Raw genomic sequence first — 22,430 nt, 5'->3', positions numbered from 1 at the left:
AGCCGGAGGGGGTGTGTGTGAAGATGTCTGCTGCCAGAGAGGAGAGAGACGAGAGAGACAGAGACAGACAACTCAAGTCACAATGGGACCGAATAATCTGGAGAATGCTGGACAGTGGGTCCACACAGACAAACTACCACTGTTTTCCTGTTGTAGGTCCACTGTACACTGAACAAGTCAATAACTCTGTGGAGCCTAAATTAATTAATTGGTTAATCCATTTCCCTTCATTGGTAGGGTGGTGCCCCAAGATGCTTCAGTTTTTTTAATGTGAATCAATGATTTCTTTTGATAGCATCCTTCCTTCTTACCAAAATGAAAAGGTCCTTTGCTATTAATCATCTTTAATAATGCATGTAGTCTGTCTTCTCAAAGGCTTTCCAACTCTCCCCATCCCTGTAGGCTATGTGGCCAGGTGTTTTACAACAAAAGACGTAAATCATTAAAAACAGACACAACGTTAATGAAAACTAATTTCATTTTTAAAAGGGCTCAGGAGTTTCCTTGGAACAATTGACACTGCTAGTTTTAGAAAATGTTTGGTTTCAAAATGGAGGAAATTGTGAAATTTATAGGGGACTATTTCAAGATGCATACTAATACTATTTAGTGCTCAGTGGAGTATTGCAGGCCAGCGATGGTGCGTGTATAGAGAGCGTTTCAGTAGTGTGTATGAGGAGCGTTTCAGTAGTGTGTGTATGAGAGCGTTTCAGTAGTGTATATGAGAGCCGGTTTATTGTCCCTGACGGCCCCTCATACATAACACCTCCAGCCTTGTTCTTTACATCTGTTCTGTCATCCAGACAAGACAAAGACCAGTACACTGAAGTAGCTTGAAGATGGATTCATGCTGGGTGGGACGGGGGTGTTGAAGGAGCTGCTGATACACTGCAACAGCTGAGATAATAGCGTTTTTATTGAGAGCACTCGTCAACAGTGGTATAACCTTGCCCGGGCGTGGTGAGCACTGGGCTGTAGTGTAAGCAATGGCACTCTGCCAGGATCTGACCATTAAGGCTCATTAGTCCCTATTGATAGCCCTGATGATAGGCACTCTGAAAAGAGGCAGCCAAGGAAAAGGTCAGCGTATGGATCTTAATTTGACCTCACTAACCCATCACTGATTGGCAGCATCTGTCATCCTTACATTTAATTTAACAGTGATGGAGTGCTGCAGAGACCATATTGGCAATAACCCCTGCGGGCCGTTTTAATGCCCCTGTTCTTCCAGATGAAATCTGCGGCTGCCACCCGTTATGGCACAACTGTCTCCTGTGCCCATTTCATTTAGGCAGTGAAAAGTGCCTGCTGCCATGTACCTGCTGTGGAAATTTCTGTTTAGTCTTCCACTTGAAGTTACAGTCATTTAAACACCCAAACCCAAGAATATAGCAGAGATTTAGAAAATTTGCTCACACTCTGTACACAGTCAGCAGGTGCAAGCGAGCATGATCCTGGGCATTGGCTAAAGGTAACACACACTAGACTGAATATTGGGGGGTTGGTGAGAGTTTATCTATCTATGTAAGAAAAGAGAGTGCCGTATGCTGTAAAAAATGTTATTTAAAATTAAAATTTTTGACCCAATGATGTTGCTAGATGAAAAGTCAGAGCATCACCAAAGTCATTCAGGGTCAGGTTACATTGTCTTGGATCTGTCAATTTACACATGCTATTTCACTCAATAAATGAAAACTGAAACACTCAATAAATTTCACTCAGGAGAGACGAGTGAATGAAGATTTTTTTTATTATAACATATGATATGTGATGATTGAGTCTTGACAGAAAGTCTTTATTGTCTTAGACTAGATTTTTGTGATCGAGGGGCTTCTGCCATGAGCAGCAGCAAGATATATCCCCCATGGAGTCCAGACACTGGTGGTGGTGGCTGATGATTCTGCTGAGGTTGATAGGCTGATGAGACGAAACTGTGAAGACTAAGCGGTGGTGGTGAGATGGAGTGGCACGCAAAACAGCAGCATGAATGAACTGAAGGCAGAGAGGGAGAGTCATATTAAAAAAGACAGCAGCAATATGATAGGCTAACGATGCAGGTGTGTGGCTGTGCTATTGACCAGCTGATGAGAACAGCTGACATCAGGATTGACAGCCACAGATACCAACAGCAAGGAAATTATGCATGAGATAAGGGATGTAGGATGGAAAAAGAAATTAACTACAGGCCTGTTAATTGTTAATTGTTAAATAATTGTCTTCTTGACTGAGATTTTACTACAGCTTCATGTACCAAATTACACAGAAATCTAACCAATAGTTGTCAGGATATTTCACTTTAAACTACAATTTTCAACTTCGTGAGGGGGCTAAAAGAAAAGTCATGGGGATCGTCAAAGTCAGTACACATTGTGAATGCCAGAGGAAGTATGGCATTAAACATCAGCCATTTTCAGTCTCTACTTTAGCCAGCAAGCAAAGAGAAGACATGACAAGGAAGGGGTGTGTTAAGAGAAAAGAAGATGCTTCAAGGAAAAAGGGACTGATTATGTAATGGAGGGACTTGTTTACATGTCCCCTCTGAGTTCATGCTAGCTGAAGGAAGACACCCTGCCTTTGCAGCTCTTCTTGGGCTCTGCCACATTGCATTAATGTCTTTATTCATAGGGACTGGTAATTGGCCTACTTTGAGGCGAGTGTTTGTCTCTTATGTGGAATTGTACAGTAAGGCAAAGGGATAGAAAACCGCTAAGTGGAAGTGCAAAAACAAATATAGGAATGAAAAATGTGAGAAGAACACATTCCGAACCCGTGGAGAACCACAGTAGCTCCAGTTTATGCTGCACTGATTAGTGACTTTTAATCTGCAACTGTAGAGTATGTCCATCCAGTTGTGTCAAGAATTTAAATTCTATAAACTCACTTTTTAAAACTTGTGAATAGAGGAGGTGAAAAGTTGAGATGTGACAGCTTGAAAGGACAGCTAGTAATGTTCAAGCCAATGGGACATTTTGCCTCCCAGGCAGACCTTTCTCCCAGGCTGCGTTCACATGGATTGGCCAACATTAACCGCAAACATGGCCAAATACCTCACCTATCTACTTTGCTGTATACCCTCGATGCAGTGTATAGATTATCAGAGTTATTTGTGGAATAGCACACAGCCTGGGAGGAGGTGCTACCTGCAAGGCTAAAGGTCAGAAATGTCACTTGCAAAAGGTGTTTCATCATGTTGGTTAAGGCTTCAGTTACTATGAAATGGCAAAAAGGAATTAAACCCTGTGGCCCTGTAGGAGAGGGTATGGGAGATTAATATTACATCCAGATAATGGCATATCTCTGGCAGGTCAAGGTCAACCATTCGAAAACATACAAGTTTTTAATGTTTTGGCACCACACTTACGATATTTATTTTATCGTAGTTCTACGTGGAGGGAGCTGAAGTATATCCTCCCTCATCACGATAATTTTCAAGATTAAAATTTTCAAGGTACACGCACCTTGCAGAAAACACAGTTAAGCTGACTGTGACATGTGTGAAATTCAATTACAGACCTGCTGTGGATGCACTCTGTGTAACCCAGGGAGATTGAAGGAAGCAGCAGCCAGGTGGCGACCCTGTAGGCGAGCACAAATCACAATGGCCTGGGTCGCTGCCAAGAGCTGGGATTCTGCCATCACACAGCCCACCAACACTCCAAGAGCAGCTCATGGTCACTCATCACAGACACTCTCCACGCGTCTCCAACTCTCTCAGTGCACTCAGGTCAGAAGAAAGGGAATGCTATACAGATTGTTGACCACTTTGCTCCATAATTCATGTCCTGCTCCTAAAATAGAGTACTCGAACAGTACGCACTGTTTCATCGGTGGCTGCAAAAATAGAATCATTCATATGGAGTAAAAAGCTGCATGTTTTAAGATAGGGGGAATATATTAACACATTGACAATGACTGTGGTTTATTGTGTTTAAGGTGTGATGTATGTAACAGCATATAGGTTAAGTAAACAGTCTGGTGGCTCATCTCTTTACATAACTGGACATCAAATCAAAGTGGAATTGGCTCATGTGAGGGTAAATAAAAGCGAAATCTTTCTTGTCAGTGCCAGGCAGACATGATATCTGCATGTGCGCAAGCCCAGACTTTCCTACATGTGACCAAGACTCAGTGGCCCCTGGGGATCCTGGAACGTCTCTGTGCTGTTATACAACAATTGTGAGCGAGTAACACATGGCCACAGCCATCTCCCATAACAAGAAGAAAACCAAGGCATTTGCCCTGAAAATCTAACTAAACACACATGATTTGAAGGTTAGATTTTGTGTGCCATGGCCAGTAGTATCACTGTACTGCCCAAACATAATGCAGCCAGTGTCTGGTGGGTCCAGTTTCTCCCACTCCCCCCACTCATGAGCTGTGAGTGGCAGGCCAGCTAACCGGTCTTGACACAGGAGAATCAGCCTGAGTTGAGAGGGAGCAGCCGTGGGAGCAATGCCTGCCTGCCACATTGGAGACATGTCAGCCTTCATTCCAGTTAAAGTCCCAAAACTGTGTTGTACTGTACTGCAACCAAGCTAGGCATTTAAAACATAGAAACAGAATACAGAAAAACAATATGTCTTTGCAGTATGTTGATGTTCTTTAATGCAACCTCTCTTCCAGGCTTTTTGTTGAGCAGAATTAACATTTATGCATTCAGTCATTCATTCAGTTGGACACTCAAGAAGTCCTTGAGCTGCCCAAGTGCTGCCAGAAAAAGGCCACTTTGATGCAACCTGAGGGTAAAAAGGAATTTGAATGATATGCTACTGCCTTAGTTCAGTTATAAGTTATTAATAAGAACAACTTTTGTGTTGCCAGGTCATGAAATACTACATCTCTACACCAGATATTTATCCTCCTGCACCATGACACTTCTTGCCTAATCTTTGTAGCTCATTAATTAATCAGCAAGATCCCTCCAGTTTGACCTCTGACCTTCTGGAAAACTTAGTAACATTGACAACTGCCAACTGGAGATATTATTGTAAACATTTTCAAAATATGAACCTTTATTAGTCATTTTATTAACATTTGTAACTGCAAAATTGATGACTTATTAAAAAGTTTGACCTTAAAGTTAACTATTATTAATGAAGATGAGAAACAACAGCAAAAGTAATTATTGTTAATGACTTTTAACTATAATATTAAACATTAGTAAATGATTCATTAACCATTAATTAAGCAATTAGTTACAATATATAAACTTGACTAGAAAGTGGTACCCCTAACCCTGCACATGCTTTTTACCCTTGCCACTTTCAGAGTCTGTGCACACCACTGGCTAGAGGTTTTCCCAGCATGCACTTGGCAGAAGCTATTGAAGCATCACAGAGAGGTCTTAAATCTATCACAGAGCCTTAGATTCATCTTTGCAAGATTTTTTTTTTCTGGTGCTTTATCATTCATATGGATCTATTAATTGTCTGTCAAACAATAGCACACATGGCAGTCATTTACATGCAGCATGAATGTGGCTCCACAGTTTTACAATCGAGGAAACTGCAGCACTGGGGAAACATTTCTGAACAATGGGAAGAACATTTTGGTTGCCCTCGTTGAAGAGGTTGTGCAGGCTCTGACAACTCTGCTTTTTGTCATTTTGTCAACATTACTGCATTGCAGATTTCCCCTCACATCTCTCTCTTTTTATTTAATTCGTCCCTACAGATAATCCACATTGTTTAACACAACATCATGCTTTAACGGGATTTCAGATGTTTGTTTGTATGTTTGCTTACTCACTTTCAATCAAATAGGCTGTGACTGCCACAACAGCCAACTTGTTTGTTTCTACATGACAATGAGCATGAGGGAGCCTGGATAAAATCCAGAAAGCTGTTTCTAAAAAAAGGAAGGAGTAATTAGTAAATGTCATTTGAGAAGAGTATGGCGAATTAGAAGCCTAGTGGATCATGTAATTAGGACTGGAGCCTTTTCATAGGCAGCTCAGGGAAGGACGAGGACACCACGGCAAGAAAACACCATTTGACACATACACACATTCATACATGCAGAGAAGCACATTACTGCACACATGCACACGAGAATGCAGATCACAATGTCAAACAAGGCTGACAGTGATACATGACTGCTGTAGTTGTTTTGTCTCTTGTTATCTGACCAGATGTCATGAATGTCATATTTGAAAAACCACAATTTAACCATCACTTTTAAGGAAGCTTTGGGTTTACACATGTGGAATGTTTTTAATCTAAGGAAATTCTATGTAATATTTTAATATTATCGAACAAGTTTTTATGTTTGACTGTTTTTTCATGTTTTCTATTTAAAAGTGTGGATTTCCACATGAGCCTTTTATAAAGGTTTAACAATTAGTTAATTAATCAATTAGTGAAATGTATTTTGAGAATTGGCATTTGTCACACAAAATATGCTAAATATTTGATCTCGCTTCTCAAATGTGAGGATTTGCTGCTCTTGTCTGTTTTATATCAGTATAAACTGAGTTTGACATGCAAGCAATTTGAAGACATCTACAGCTCTCTTTTCACAATTGCCCTGCATTTTATAGACTAATTGATTAGTAAATTAATTGAAAAATAATAATAATAATAGTCAATGGTGAAAATAATTGTTTGTTCCATGCACAATACACAAACACGTTTAAATTACATGAATACACTTCAAGGGGGAAAAATTCTTCATGTGAAAAGCTTCTCATAAAAAGAGAAATACACCTTGAGCAGTTGTTATCAACATATCTAAACAACATACATCTTCCCTCCTCACACATTCATTTAAGTGGTAAGCGTTACTTTCAGACACATCATTTTATATTCACTATTCTCAGAATTCACTGATCCACAGAGCTGGATGGACTCAGAAATCCTCGCATTAAGTACAAAAGCCCTGTTGTGTTAGACCTTGGCTCATACAGGGTAGACCAAAAACATAATAAAGTGTTATCAGCCTCTCACATGTGTGTCTATGCAAATCTATTCAAAACATGGCAGCATTTATTACTTAGTCTCAGCACATGTTGCTAACGTTGGATCAGTTTATTGCAGAACAGATGTTCACTCTCATTTCTCAACATCTCAGGCAGGGTCTCACTTTTTTGAGTATCACTCATTGTTTTTTTTTATTTTTTTTATATTTGGTTAATATCTAACTAGTGAGTGACTAATGTGAGTGACGAAGAAAAAGGGGCTTGTTGAGGGAGATGCTGCAGAGCCTGCAGGGATTCATGGCAGAATAGATCAGAGAGAGAGCACAGATAACAACGGAGATGGAGTAATAAATAAATCTCCTCTCTGAGAAGTAGCCGGAGGACTGACAGCAGCAGATTAGAGCCTGTGCCTTTTAAACAAATTGGGTGCTCAAAGAAGCATATTGGCTGTGTGCTCGGGCATGTTTTATAGTGGAGATCTGTTCTGTCAGTTCCCACATGACATCATGGGTGTGTGAGTGTGTGCGTGTGTCTTATTAACTAATTAACCTATTAACTGCTGTCTGTATTGCTTGTATTGCAAAAGCTAAAAAAAAAGTGTCAAGTTTAACAATATATTAAGGGAAGAGGAAGAGGAATGAGATTAAAAATTGCTGAAATAATAATAAATACACCAGGTGACAAAACTTCTATAGAAAAGTCAGTTTTGAAGTGTTCTTGAATGCTATGAAAGGTAAACCATTCTCAAATGTATAAGGGCGGATTTACTATCGGAGATCAATACTTATTATATATAGAAATTATGTATATTCTCATAATAAATAAAACAAATTATTATTTATTTATGTTGTATATAATGTCTCTCAAAGACTTTCAGTGTAATCCATATACAGTATGTGATAGTAAAATGAGCAATGCTATCCTCTAGAGTCTACATCCTACTGCAAGATACCACAGAGCCAATATGGGACAGCAGTTTATTTTCTACTATCTACTTCCTGCCATTGACTGCACTCGTTAAATAGCAGCAACAGCAACAACTGATACAGACAGACAGACCACATGTTAAAGGAAGATGCTACACATTTTAACCTATTTATAAATCACATACAATACTACAATACTACAATACTACAGCTATTCTTAAAGCACACTGTGGTGGTGTGGGTTGTTTTTGTTGTTATAACTATTATTGTTATTACTATTATTTTCACAACTTCCAGGCAACCACACCACCACGCCTTTTTCACTGAAGAAAAGTGTCAAAGTAAGAAAAGCACAGGTGCATAAGAGCACTTTAATAAGATATGATGGCATAACTTGTTGGGAGTAATGTGTTGTGTTCGTAGTTTGGTTTGTAGTAAATGGGCAAAACATGCAAAAAACACCAGTCCTTTATGTTGTTTTTATTTGTCTTTTGTTTTCTGCAGAGGGTATTTCGTCCAGTCCCTGTTGAATGGTGTGTTATTTTAGCATGCAAGTTTATTCCTGGATCTTGGAGGTCACATTGTACTGTAACCTTTAAACTGGGATTAAGTGTTCTTTCAGATATAAATTTCTCCTCTATAGTGCAACTTTTAGTTTTGTATCAACTGCAAACACTCAAAATCTACATGAATTGCTTGCTTTGCCATGAAGAAGAAGATTGGATAACTGGAAAATCAGTAAAAAAAAAAAAAAAGAAGAAGAAGAGGACAGAAATAAGGAGGAAATACATTTATTCAGCAGCCTGCTAAATGGTTGATTTCTCTATAAAACGTCTGTCATTTTCCATTTTCCATTTTCCTTCTAATACTTGATCCAGTAGGCTTGAGAGGAAACTTATGCGGCATCTTGTTGAAACGTCCCTGTCCAAGGTCCTGAAATCTGCTTTCCCAAGCATGCGTCATGTGACTTCAGCACTGCCTAGCTCAGCACCAAGCCTTCTGGTTTCTGGAGATTTCATGTAAGAAAAGGACAAACCCCAAACCCCTTCCCCTCTCATCTTGGGTTGTTTAGACTGTTTTTTTCGCCCCCCCCCCCGTCTTTTTTTTTTCACTCGATCGGATAATGTGGACCTTCAAAGCGCTGGGAGTATGACAAAAGATTTTGGGATGCTGGACTTGTGCTGCTCGTTTTGTTCCTCTCTTTTTACTTAAATGCCAACACGGTGAATGCGTCGGACAGAGTGGACAAGCCTGCTGTTAGAGGTCCGCATACAGAAAGTCAACATCTTGTCTTTTTCTTGATTTTTATTTTTTCTGCCCGAGCGACTTCAGAAGGATGTAACGACCGATCCACCTTGTGCAGCTGAAGTCTCCTCATCAAAATGCAGAAGGGAATACGACTTAATGATGGTCATGTCACCTACCTGGGGCTTTTGGCAAAAAAGGATGGTACGAGACGAGGGTGCTTGAGCAAAAAGAGCTCTGACAACACGAAATGGCACACAAAGTGGTTTGCTTTGCTACAAAATATGCTCTTTTATTTTGAGAACGAGTCCAGCTCTCGACCCTCGGGATTATACCTGTTGGAGGGATGCATATGCGACAGGGCGCCTTCACCGAAACCTTCACAGTCAGCCAAGGAGTGTTTGGAAAAGCAGGTATGGAGAGCGTGCACATGCACACACACACGCACACGCGCACACACACACACACACACACTCACTCACTGCTTTATTGTTTTTCAGGCTTTATGTTAAAATATTGACGAGGTGCAACGCTGAATGTAAAATTTGCTCCTGCGCGAACTCTATTTTAGTCCCCAACCAAGCGCTTTTCTTATGCATATATTCTTCTTACATCCCATCCATCGCATGATGACCTCAAATCCAGCGCAGCAGAATAGCACGAGGTTCCAGATTGCTGTATTGCTCGTTATGTAATCCAGGCATGGCATTAATGATGAGGTAACAATATCAACACCTAATGATATTACAGCAGCCATGGCAATGGGCTATGCAGTGTTTTGCTTTAGGTTGCAGCAAACCCGATCATAATCCCGCTTTTTTTATTATTTTTTATTGGTGGATAGTTTCACTGAGACATAAAATGTAAACGGGTTTCTCTTCTTATCAGGGTGATGCATTTGCATCCTGGTCGGTCACCTATTTTGCTTTTGACTTTCAGTCATCATATTTTTGACGTTTTAGGGCGGAGAGTGATATACCTAATGCTCCTTCCAATAAAACATGCAAAAAAAAGAAGAAAAAAAAAAGTTGTTGCCTCAAGGTTTCCATCTTGTGGTGAAATGATGAAATTACAGTTGAAGCTCAAGAAACAGCAGGGTGCCAGTGATCAGCTCTGTTCTAGATGACCTAAATGAAATTATTCACTGGAGTTTTGCATTATTGATGCGAATTGTTTTATCAGTTCTTACATCTTATACCCTGTTATGGTGTTGTAAAGGGTTTGGATACGTACCTGCAAATGTACGTACTCACTTCATGGTAAAAGATGTCAACTGATTGCTTTTTAAATAAGCAAAACATGACAGTGAAGATTGGAAAGATTATCGAGAAACAGAATGCTTCACTGCCACCGGCACCTCCTCTCCTTTCTCCAGGCTCTGTGCCTGACTCTGTAGGTAGGGCTGCAATCCAAAGTGAGTCCAGGCTCTTCCTGTGAACAGCTGCCTTTGTGCTGACAAAGCAGAATGCAACACACTGGCTAATGTTGTGCTCTCACAGTTGCTTTAACGCCACCCAAAAAACCTCCCTGAAAGATTTGGATTCCTTTTTTTATTTTTGTCAGCAGTGCTGCTTCCTCTGCATTGTGCGGTTTTTAAAGGCATAAATGCGAAACATGCTAAGAAGAGCCTGATCCATAGATCATCTTGGACTGAATTCTTGATAAACCAGAGAGAAGATAGTTGATCCTCTTTGTTTTGTGAATCCTGTTTGCAGAGAGAGAAAGCACTAAGAGGCACACAAATAAGGAATGACTAATGTGACTGATTTGATGGGCTGCTGAAGAGTTATCTCTCAATGTAAACAAACAAACATCCTTAACAAGGACAAACAAGAGTAAGAAAATATCACCTCTATCTCCTATCCCCACCTGGATTTATGGTTTTGTGGCAACGTTTTAGCAATCCACTATAATCCCTACATTATATTTATCCTCAAATGCAGTTAGTGTGAAAATGATAATGCGTTTGAGCCCAAGGTTTCTATGGCAACCCTTATTTGCATCCTAAAGAATGATGCATTCGAAGGAAGCGGGGGTAACAGAGAGGAGAGAAGTAGTGTGTCGCATCTCTCCTATAAATGCGAGCGCTATCTGGGCTAAATTTGTTCCTTGCAGTACCTTGGAGGGGTCAGAGTCCATTTATAGAAAACACAGCTCGCTCACACTGGGAAACAGCAGCACTTCAACCAATAACACAAGAAGCTACGGCAGCAAGAAATGATTGATTTGGTACAAACTGTACAGTAAATAAAAAGACCTGGCCAAAGAAATAACACCCTGCGCTCTTTAGGGTCGGTGATGTTGGTATGGAGAAGGCTAACATCCAAACTAAAGCTCCTCATTAAAATGAAAGTGAGTGCAGGTAGAGTGATTACAAACACTTGGTTCTCTAGGGAATATATTACAGTATAGATCTCATTATGTGATTCAGGGAAGTCCTTTTATAGTATTGCTGCAATAAAAATGGAGCTGTTTATCAGCCAGTAGCAATTATACAAGGCAAATGGATTATTCTACTCATGTAGAAAGAACAATTAATGAAAACATGTTTAATTAATTATTTACACTCATATCCACAGCACAGCAAGACTGACAAGTGTGTTTTGCCCCCACAACAAAAGAAAGAAGCATGTATCATTGATTTAAGAGCAAATAATGGTCATGTAAATAGTTATTATCAATTCTGTGTCAATCTCATACGTCCGTCAAGATCAGTAATGATTTTTAAAGGTGCATGACTCAGCCATACCCATAAAGCAAGAAGCAGACACTGTGCTTAACATTCCCTCACACCAGACATTCTCTTAGAGAAATCATGAGGGAAAACTACAACAACATGCATGCCTCTCTGCCCGAAATAGATTTTCTTTGACGGTAGGATGAATACCTAATGAATGTGAAGATGGAAGAGCAGTCAGCCATGAATAATGATCAGTTGCAGGTTGATAGGCGCCTGTTGAACATCTGCAGGCCAAAGATTACAGTCCGGTCTCCCTCACCGTGAAATGATAACATTTCACTTAAGAGAGTTGTGGTATCGTTTTATCATGGCTCACTTTCTGAAATCTTTGTTATGTTTTAAAGAGAAATATATGCTATGTGTAGCTCTCATCATAAACATGACAAAAACCCAAGAAGGAAAATCTATTAAAGTTTAATTTAAGGGAAAATTTCTTTTGGAAAATTGCGTTCATAAATACAGGCGATGTCTTATTCTTTCCTTGAATGAGGAAATTATTTTTACTGTTATAGTTATTTTTAGCAGTCATTTAGATACTTTCTTGTGGTGTAAACCCTTAAACATCACTATATTTGATATAAAGGAAATGTTTGCTCTTATTACATTTGTCCAAGTACTTAAACCACTAAACATCATTTAACCAGCGATAGTAAAATTATTTTACTAAGTAAAAACAGCAATGCTTGAGTCTTTATATTCAAAATTGTATTTAAAAAAAATACAAAAGTATTATCAACAAAATGGTATTTGGTATCAAAAGTTATCATATATTGTAGATAGATGTTTTAGATGTTTTATAATTTGGTAACCCAAAATGTGTCCTTAAGAATGACCTATGCTCAATTTATGAAGTTAGCCTCAGTAAAATACTTCATTATTATTATTAATAATAATAATAATAATAATAATAATAATAATAATAATAATAATAATAATTTCAGTTGAGCTTCAGTTGCTAGGAAACAGGTATCGCACAGGAACCGAGCTGGGGGAGGCTTCCCTCACTGTGCTCCATCAATTGCACTGGTGGGCGAGGAAGATGTGGCTTCCCCAGGCCCAGTGTGGTTTTAAATCACCCGCTTGATGTCTGCAGCAGCAAAGGCAGCGGAACAAACACAAAGACAAAAGCAATGGAAAAGCTTCAGTTGAGCCACTATATAATAGATTTATCTAGGAGGTATACAATAATGAATGTTCCTTTCTGTGTAGAACATATAACATGTCAGGTTAATGATAGTTCTGTTGTTTCTAACTAGAACCCCACCCCCTCCCCCCTGTTTGTTTCAGTACTATTTCACTGTCAGCTTCACCCATGAAAACCAAAAGGCGCTCGAGTTACGCACAGAGGATGTAAAGGACTGCGATGAATGGGTGGCTGCAATATCACACGCCAGGTAAAGGCACAAGTCAGTGAAATGTGCAGACATGGTAATTCTAAGTTGAATTAGTCAGTAGAGGGTAAGTAATCTTTGACTGCTCAGTCTGTAGGGCATGTTGCATGGTTTCATAAGTGGGGTTAAAATATGAGAAATGACAGAAAAATGCTTTGTTCACAAGAAAAACCTGATTGCTTTGATGTGAGATGAAAATACACACTGATGTTGAATTCATTACTCGAGCTACAATATAAAATCGTGTGTGTGTGTGTGTGTGTGTGTGTTTGTGTTACAGTTACAGAAACTTGGCCAACGAGCATGAGACTCTCATGCAGAAATATCTTCATCTGCTTCAGATTGTGGAGACGGAGAAAACAGTTGCTAAGCAACTTCGACAACAGATAGAAGATGGGGAAATAGAGATTGAAAGGCTTAAGTCAGAGGTAATATTCACTGTGAAGCCTTTACACTGAGGAGAAGAGATGTAAACAAATACAAATAGATTATTTGGATAATATCATAATAATACGCTCTCAACGTATATGAACAGCATTGGAATTTTGCAGTAATATTCGCTACCCTACAATTGACACAATTTGCCACAAAAGTTAGGCGGATCTAAACACACCTTGCTACAGCAGCAGTACCCTTTATTGTGATTCCAATCTTGGCTCATAATCATCAGTATCAAAGTAATCCAGGTGATTGTTATGTATACAGGTTATCAGGAACTGCTCGTAGCCAATCCAGTATGACTTCCCATAATGAAGATCTGCCAAAATGTCTAAAAATGTTAGTTAGATAGTTTAAAGTTTGATACTGAGATATTCAACGAGGTTTATCCTCATCTTTTCATTAGTCCTCACCAGTTTTGTGTATGCATATTTTTGTACAAAAAATAGTACACATACAGATAGTAGCCCTGCATTATTCCCTTACTCTGTTTGGGCCACCTTGACTGAACTGTGTCTTCGGATGTTGGATGTTTTATTCTATTGAGGTCCACAACATGAAAGTGCTGTTAAAATATCCATAATTTTACCTCTCTGGCCAAATCACAATAACCAGGCATTGCAGGATTTTTCATCTATAGACAGATGTGTGGCAGCCATATGCAATATCAGTCAGACCTGCAGTAAATAGACTTGCTGAACAGGCCCAATAGTACTTTTCATCGCACACTCATTCCTTTCCAAAAATTTGTCTGCGTCCCATCTTTGCCTCATCCTGTCAGTACAACAAATAACAGCTGAACCAGTGGGAAAATGATGGATTATGTTGATTATTGTTTGTCCAATGTGAATAAAGTAACGTGAGAGGACAGAAATGGAAGCACTACTCCGTCACAGAGAGAAAGACGTGTTCGGGCAAACCACTTTGCATCTCCTCTTAGAAACAATACCTCCAATAGTGCTGCGTTCCCTGCTGTATTCTGCAGATCAAATAGTCATTTTACTTTAATGTGCAAATGTGATGCTTGAAATCAAATTATGTGCTGAATATGCATGGACACAGCTTTATATTGCATCTCTTCTATGAAATACAATGACAATTAACTCTCTCACCGCCTACAAAGTAAATAGAGACACTTAGCTTCAAACAGTTCAAGGCAACTTCAGTCTGTCTTTTTTTTTAGCAGCCTGTTTACCTCTTGTCGACACGCAGGACAGTTCGGTACATATTGAATCTAAATGACCAATGTAAATAAATTTGATTCAGATATACCAGCTAAGTGAACACAGCTAGTTTAGGCCAATGTCTCAGTGTTTTCAAATCGCTGACAGGTCCTGTTCTGTTGACTTAGTCACTTTGTTTACATGCTAGTACAGTAAGTGAGAAGAAGAGAAGTGTGCGAGTGAGAATGATTGGTCTTTCTTGTGGTTGCTTCCCTGGCAGATTGCTGGGCTGCTCAAAGATAACGAGAAGATTCACGCCAGCCCCGCAGCCGCCCCAACTGACGACGACTCAGAAATCAAGAAAATCAAAAAAGTAAAGCACATGATTTAAAACTGTTGCTACATGTTCAGAGATACCGAGGATAGAGAGATATGACTACAACCTTTAAAATTCCAGGTCCAGAGCTTCCTGCGAGGCTGGATCTGCAGGAGGAAGTGGAAGACAATCATCCAGGATTACATCCGCTCACCACATGCAGAGAGCATGAGGAAGAGGAATCAGGTGGTGTTCAGCATGTTGGACTCAGAGGCCGAGTACGTCCAGCAGCTTCACATCCTGGTGAACAACTTCCTGAGGCCGCTCCGCATGGCAGCCAGCTCCAAGAAACCCCCCATCACCCACGATGATGTTAGCAGCATATTCCTTAACAGGTTGGATCCTCTCGTTCCCACAGAGCATTTCCATTAACTGCCTTACATAACATAATCATCTTAAAGGTCCAGTGTGTAACATTTAGGAGGCTCTATTGGCAGAAATTGAATATAATATGCATAGGTATGTTTTAAGTACTGTAATTAACTGAATATAGGAATCGCTGTTTTTATTACCTTAGAATGAGCCGTTTATATCTACAGATGCTGCGGGTCACCTCTCAAAATCTTGCGGGTCACCTCTCAAAATCTTTCAAAAAAGTTTTTCACTGTAACTGGAAAAACTGATCCGATCAGGCTGATTTTCACCTGCAGGCTCAACTGCGTGGTGTATTTGTTAGTGTTAGTGTGGATTTCACGGCCTGTTCCTGACTTTTGTGTTACAAGAGAAAAGGTCTGTGTTGCGACCGTCCCCTTTCTTCTTCTTCTTTCTGGAAGACTAGACACAGTTTAGTGCATTGCTGCCTTTCACTGTTGTAGTAACGTCAAACTATCCTCCTGCTACTTTTGTCCTGGCCCTAACGACAAGGCGCAGCTCCCAAATGGAGTTTCATTGAAGGTTTTTTCTGTGACTAACTGACCAATGGTCGACTATTAGGAGTCAGCTCTAGTACCTTTATCAAGTCATTTTGAGACCGCAAATGTAATTTTCCTAAAGAGATTAGGTTCACACACATATTTATCGCTTGACTGACAAAACCAACTAATTCCATGTGTCATTATCTTGATACAAATTCTGCTTTTTCTGTTTCGCTTCACGATTGAAACACATTTCTTGACAATTCCTAAAAGAATTATGTCACCATTTAGGAATGTTTAGCACTTCTGTCCATTGTGGTAGATAACAATGGCATACATAAAATTAATCTTAATAATTCAACTTGTACATGGTATACCTCAAAATCTAAGAAACAATGATGTGCTGAATACATTCATGCTCCCGAGAGGATTCCTTCTTTTGTTTGACTGCAGAGTCTTGTGTCTACTCTTACAGGAAGAAAAGCAACAAGGTTGTAACAACTGATGTGTACTGTAACCCTAATATAAACTAAAATTCCTATAATGTAGGAATAAGAATGCATTATTAGTTTCTACAAGCTGTATGCTGTATGTTTGTAGCATCTGGACATACTAGGATGCTCTAATATTAAGTTCAATGTTCCAGATTTACTTTTGTGTCCCTTCAGAAAGATCTTTGCTGGACACACAGTACAACAAAGACAGCAATCTTCATGCACCCTCATTGGCCTATTCAAAATCCACCCACACACTCACCCAAGCACTTTCATGCTCAAAACCTGTGCACCCATCCTCTCATACACTGTCTGATTTTAGGGCTCTGATTTACCACAACTTCTCTAGATGTTGAGAGAATTATTAACACAAACTCTATATTTGTTTGAGAAGATAAAAACTGTTTGATTCATATTTTGTCTCTTCTTTTTTTTTTCAGTGAAACTATCATGTTTCTGCATCAGATATTTTACCAGGGTCTGAAAGCCAGAATAGCAAGCTGGCCAACGTTAGTGCTGGGTAAGAAACATCTCTACTTTATTTGTTTCTTATTTTTTATATTCGACCACTGTTATGCTTGTGTTGACGAATTGTTCCACAAAAGAAGCCCTCGGTATTGTTTGTGTCATTCTGAGAGTATTTTAATACTGATCTTTCTTTAGCCGACTTGTTCGACATCCTGCTGCCCATGCTGAATATCTACCAGGAGTTTGTAAGGAACCACCAGTACAGCCTGCAGATCCTGGCTCACTGCAAGCAGAACCGAGACTTTGACAAGCTTCTGAAACAGTACGAGGCCAAGCCCGACTGTGAGGAGAGGACTCTGGAGACCTTCCTCACCTACCCCATGTTCCAGGTTAGCTTGTTTGTCTCACTGATATACACAAGAAATAAAGGCAGACCCATTTGTTTGCTGCAGAGCTGCAGCCTGGAGCCAGATATTGTCGTTAATTCTGAGCTCTCACAGCCATTCTGGGCCAAGTTCTTCTCTCTATATATAAATGCTACCCTTGGGCCATATAATTCACCAACTTAATACTAGTTTGCTATAGCTATGCCATTGAAACCCAGTTGTAGCTGTCTGTAAAGCAGTTGGCCGCTTTGTTTTCTGGAAAGGCGCTGTCTATGATCCAAATGTAAACAAAAGGTAAGGCCCCTTACCAAAATTCTAAACAAAAACTGCAATTTGATATCACTCCCATAATGAATAACAGGTATTTTTTATCTTTAGTTTTAACTCTTATTCTTGAATATTATTTGTATATTGTTACAGTAATTTATATAGTCACTAGTTTTAGTTTTGAAATCTAAAGCCATTTCTTCCTGCTCTCTTCTAATGTATCTAAAATTGTCACTTTTGTCTTTAGACTTTTGACCTTTCAGTAATTGTAGTCTTTTTGGTCACACTATTGCTATTAAGTTGTTTATCTAAGTTATACATGCAGATGTGATTTGTTGTAAATGTGTCTTGCCTAGATATCCTAACACTGGGCAGCAAATTGCCCACATCTTAACTTCTATTCCATAATTTCCAGATTTTATTAGTTATCATAGACTTATTTCCATTTTTGCAATTAACCTCTTGTGACCTTTTGTTATCGTTGCATCTGTAGCTTCACCTATTGGTGGTAGTTTGCAATAAGTATGATGAAAGGTGGTACCAATGTGTTTTGGTGTACTGCCCAAAATGGCAAATACCAAATAAGATTAAATGCAAACCATGTAACCAAATGTGACAAATTTTTACTCAATTCTAGCCATCATGGCTCAGTCAGGACTTGGCTTCAAGACCCACCTCCTTCTTGAGCACTCATTGTCTCTCCAAGTGATGTCCCATATTGTAGCAGCGCTGATCAAGAACAGAAACAGCAGGCATTTGTCTGCTTTTGCTCAGAATATCCCTGTAGTGTTTTTCATGTCTATAAAAAGCATTTGTTTTTTGAGCTCAGGCTTTATGGCTTCTTTCTGGCGAGGCACACAGTTTCCCGACAGTCCACTCTGCTGGGGCCTACTGAAGGCAGTGCTGCGTTGATAATAAATTTTGCTGATGAGTGTAGATTGTGCTCTCCCCTGATCTACTTCTCATTAGTGTGTGTGCATGTGAATTTTCCTGTGTGTGCATTTTTGTGTTGTTGCTGTTACATTTATGCTCGTATGTAAGCTGTTATATTTGAGCGTGACTCCCCTGTTGCTTTCTGTTCTGTCTCTTTAGATTCCCCGCTACATCCTTACGCTCCACGAACTCCTGGCCCACACACCCCATGAACATATAGAGAGAAACAGTCTGGACTACGCCAAATCTAAGCTGGAGGAGCTTTCCAGGTAATTTTGTATAATAAGGTAAAAGCTAAAGCCAAGACTTGCACACACACAGTATCTCAACTGACTCACTCAACATCACTTTACACAACACATACACAATCAAGGGCCTAGGTTTGGTTTCAGAAGTGGGGAAACATAATAAAGTGTTTTTCAACCAAAAAATGTTATTTCTCTTATTTATATATAGTAGTGGGGAAGACAAATCACAAAATGAACATTTACAGCAAGACTTATTTCTATACTGAATCTTATACAGTCCTATAAAAGTCAAATAAGAATGATGAAATGTCTTTTTCCCTAGAATCATGCATGACGAAGTGAGCGAGACCGAAAACATCAGGAAGAACCTGGCAATAGAGCGCATGATCGTGGAGGGCTGCGAGATTCTCCTCGATACCAGCCAGACATTTGTAAGACAAGGTAAAACCTGCCTTAAAAAGTGTTGTACTTAAGATCCCAACAAGGAAAGGTCCAATTCTGCAGAAAAGCAGCAGAGCAGGATCCTTACCTTTCTGGCAGACTGATCTCACATCTTCAGCACTGTATTGGGGGGACTACTCAGTTTAAAGACCCAGCTCTCCCTCTGGGATAAACATGTGCTCCTTGTGAGGAGAGTCTTTAATTTCCAAGTGTAATTAGGCTGTTCAGAGGCAAACTGATGATGAATCTGGGACTGTAAATGCCACATGTCCCCAACAGGCCTTGATGGATGAGGAAAGGGAAAACAGATACAGAATGAAATGAATCTGTATGTATTCCTATGCAGAGGAAGACAAGACCAGCAATTTGACAATGATTCTCTTTTATTCAGTTTCTCCACTCCTCTTGCTCCTTTTTTCTATTTCCCCCTGTCCCTGCCTCTTTTCCACTTATATATGTATCATTCTCCCTCTCTCTCCCTCCTTCTTCCCTCTATTTGCACACACTCTTTTATTCCCACATACAGGCTCTCTCATCCAGGTGCCGATGAGCGAGAAGGGCAAGATCACCCGTGGGCGACTGGGCTCTCTGTCTCTGAAGAAGGAGGGGGAGAGGCAGTGCTTTCTCTTCTCCAAGCATTTAATCATCTGCACCAGGGGTTCTGGGGGAAAGCTTCATCTCACCAAGGTGGGCCTGCGCTGCTGAGCTAGCAGTGGAGCTGCTCTTTATTTCAGACATCACAGTCGCACCACAAAACCCTGAATCTCTGAGCTAAAACTGAACAGATTAACTGACAGGAGATGGAAGCTACAGGGTTATCGATGTTGTGTCAGTGACCATACCTCACACAGACAGGCTCAATGTACGTGTTTAAAGCAGATGCTTGATATCATTTTGATATGTGTAGTAGTGTAATATTACTCCACACTATTCAACATGGTCTTACATATACTTGAAGTAAAACTATGAGAGATGTTTTAAAGATTTAAAGCAGTTACAAAGCAGCATTTGAAGCCACCTGATGTCCAATATTTACTCTCTTTTAGCTCTGCTTTCTTGTTTCTACCAATTCCTCAGGGAAACAATCTGGCCATTTAGCTGCTAAATGCTCCACTATGTTCACCAGCTAGTAGTTAACTTTGTCTGCCTGCTGTTTGGTGCTATAGTGAGTTTGTAGGGCGTTTTCGCTGAAAACAGCTGCCTGCTGTGGCCAAAAACGATACTAGAGTAGTGACAGTGGACGAAAACAGTAAAGTTGCAAGCCAGACAGATAAACAATAAACCAAAACTCACTATAAAGCTACATAAAGCTACATAAAGCCATACAAGTGTGTTTGTCAATCTATACATAAGGGAAACTGACCATCTTTAAAAGTCTAAAAAAGGTGTAAAATGTTCCCAATCTATTCCATCAGAGGTTAATGTACGTTGACAGTGGAGTTGCTGCTGAGCCTTTTCTACAACCACATCTGTATGTTTGAAAAGCTGAGATAATGTTTAACTGTACTGTAAATCTGCAGCAGCTCATGCAATGTTACTGCATGTTGAGTAAAAGAAGGTCAGTGTGAAGAAACTAAATGTATATTATATGTTGTTTGCAGAATGGAGTAGTCTCGCTTATAGACTGCACTCTTATGGAGGACCCTGAGGGGACAGATGATGAGTGTGAGTGTTTTATTCATATAGTACCCTACATAAATATGCATCATATGTACCACATGCAGTGTTGTATATAATATATGATTACTAAACTGTGCCAGAATTTATTAATATTTTATAATATTTGGAAGAATTGAAAAATAGTATTTCAAAGGCAGGTTGTGCCACTAGAAAGTAATACAGACTCTAAATAAAATTCTGATTATGACTGATTCCCATGTTTTTAAACAATTGTTTTGTATATATGTACATACATATGTATAAACACTTCAAATGTATGCCTTTTTATGTCTTCACTGTTTATGAGTATTAATGTATAGACTATGAATCTAGTTGTCTTTGTGTTCACCTCAAAGCCAAATCAGACAAGAGTGGCCAGGACATGGAGCACCTGGACTTCAAGATTGTTGTGGAGCCAAAGGACAGCCAGTCATTCACAGTCATCCTCGTGGCCTCCTCGAGGCAGGAGAAGTCTGCATGGACCAGTGACATCAGCCAGGCATGTCAACACACATCACAGTCTCTAGCAGTCAAATGTGAAGCCGAGGAAAGCGTGCATATTACAAACGTACTAACATTTCGTCTGTCCTCTCTGTTTACTGCATCTGTCCTACAGTGCATAGATAACATCCGCTGCAATGGGCTGATGATGAACGCCTTTGAAGACAACTCCAAAGTCACAGTGCCACAGATGATCAAGTAAGCCTTATTTATATATATGTGTATATGCAACTCTTTGTGGCTTCTCTCTCTAAGTTTGTTTGTCTCTTTTTCTGAGCAGGTCAGATTCAAGTCTGTACTGCGATGATGTGGACATCCGCTTCAGTAAGATGATGAACTCCTGCAAAGTGCTGCAGATCCGCTACGCCAGTGTTGAGCGCCTGCTGGAGAGACTGACTGACCTCCGGTTCCTCTCCATCGACTTCCTCAACACCTTCCTGCACTCCTATCGTGTGTTCACCACTGCAGATGTCGTGTTAGACAAACTCATCACCATCTACAAGAAGCCCATCAGTGCCATCCCTGCTCGGTGAGTCACATTACATTTGGACATTGCAAGGTTGTTGACAGCATTCACAATAAACAAACAAATCTCATTTAATATGTTTGGCATCCTTCCAGACCATACCATTCTGCATAAAGATGAGATTGATCTAAAATGTTGTGATGCTTTGTTATCCTCTCATCAATGCAAGGCATGTGCAAGAGCCAAGGAGCTTGCAGGTTGAACTTGTAGGTTTAACTGCATCCATATAAATGGTTTCTTTCTGTTTTTACACATACGAATTTATGAAATTGAGTAGTTTCACCTTAGGAATCTTACATAAAGGCAATACATGCTCTTTGGAAGGCAGTTGTATGTAGAGGAGTAAAACAACTTGAGGAGCCAATGACTTTAGGAAAGGAGGTGAAGCAACATCAATATGAATAAAATTTTCTTGTTTTTGAAATGTGGTTTTTGATGTGAGATAGATAGATAGATAG

General features: G+C 39.7%; 1 protein-coding gene across 1 annotated transcript in view; it reads left to right on the top strand.

The window, feature by feature from the left end:
- The first annotated feature begins 8,831 nt into the window (after positions 1–8,831).
- The window catches only part of rasgrf1 (Ras protein specific guanine nucleotide releasing factor 1), a 22,239-nt gene continuing 8,640 nt past the window's right edge, over positions 8,832–22,430 (top strand). Inside the window, exons 1-14 of the mRNA XM_035665211.1 lie at positions 8,832–9,500; positions 13,115–13,221; positions 13,499–13,646; positions 15,100–15,192; positions 15,277–15,530; positions 16,984–17,063; positions 17,207–17,400; positions 18,757–18,866; positions 19,168–19,286; positions 19,813–19,973; positions 20,888–20,951; positions 21,302–21,444; positions 21,562–21,644; positions 21,727–21,975. Coding sequence (XP_035521104.1) covers positions 9,225–9,500; positions 13,115–13,221; positions 13,499–13,646; positions 15,100–15,192; positions 15,277–15,530; positions 16,984–17,063; positions 17,207–17,400; positions 18,757–18,866; positions 19,168–19,286; positions 19,813–19,973; positions 20,888–20,951; positions 21,302–21,444; positions 21,562–21,644; positions 21,727–21,975 — 2,081 coding nt within the window. The 5' untranslated portion in view covers positions 8,832–9,224. The remainder of the gene's footprint in view (positions 9,501–13,114; positions 13,222–13,498; positions 13,647–15,099; positions 15,193–15,276; positions 15,531–16,983; positions 17,064–17,206; positions 17,401–18,756; positions 18,867–19,167; positions 19,287–19,812; positions 19,974–20,887; positions 20,952–21,301; positions 21,445–21,561; positions 21,645–21,726; positions 21,976–22,430) is intronic.

The sequence above is a fragment of the Morone saxatilis genome, unplaced genomic scaffold (genome assembly GCF_004916995.1).
Source record: "Morone saxatilis isolate NCDOM2014 unplaced genomic scaffold, NCSU_SB_2.0 Contig2, whole genome shotgun sequence".
In the NCBI taxonomy this organism is placed as follows: domain Eukaryota; kingdom Metazoa; phylum Chordata; class Actinopteri; family Moronidae; genus Morone; species Morone saxatilis.
Note: the sequence above shows the minus strand (reverse complement) of the source record. Positions and strands in the feature narration are given on the sequence as shown.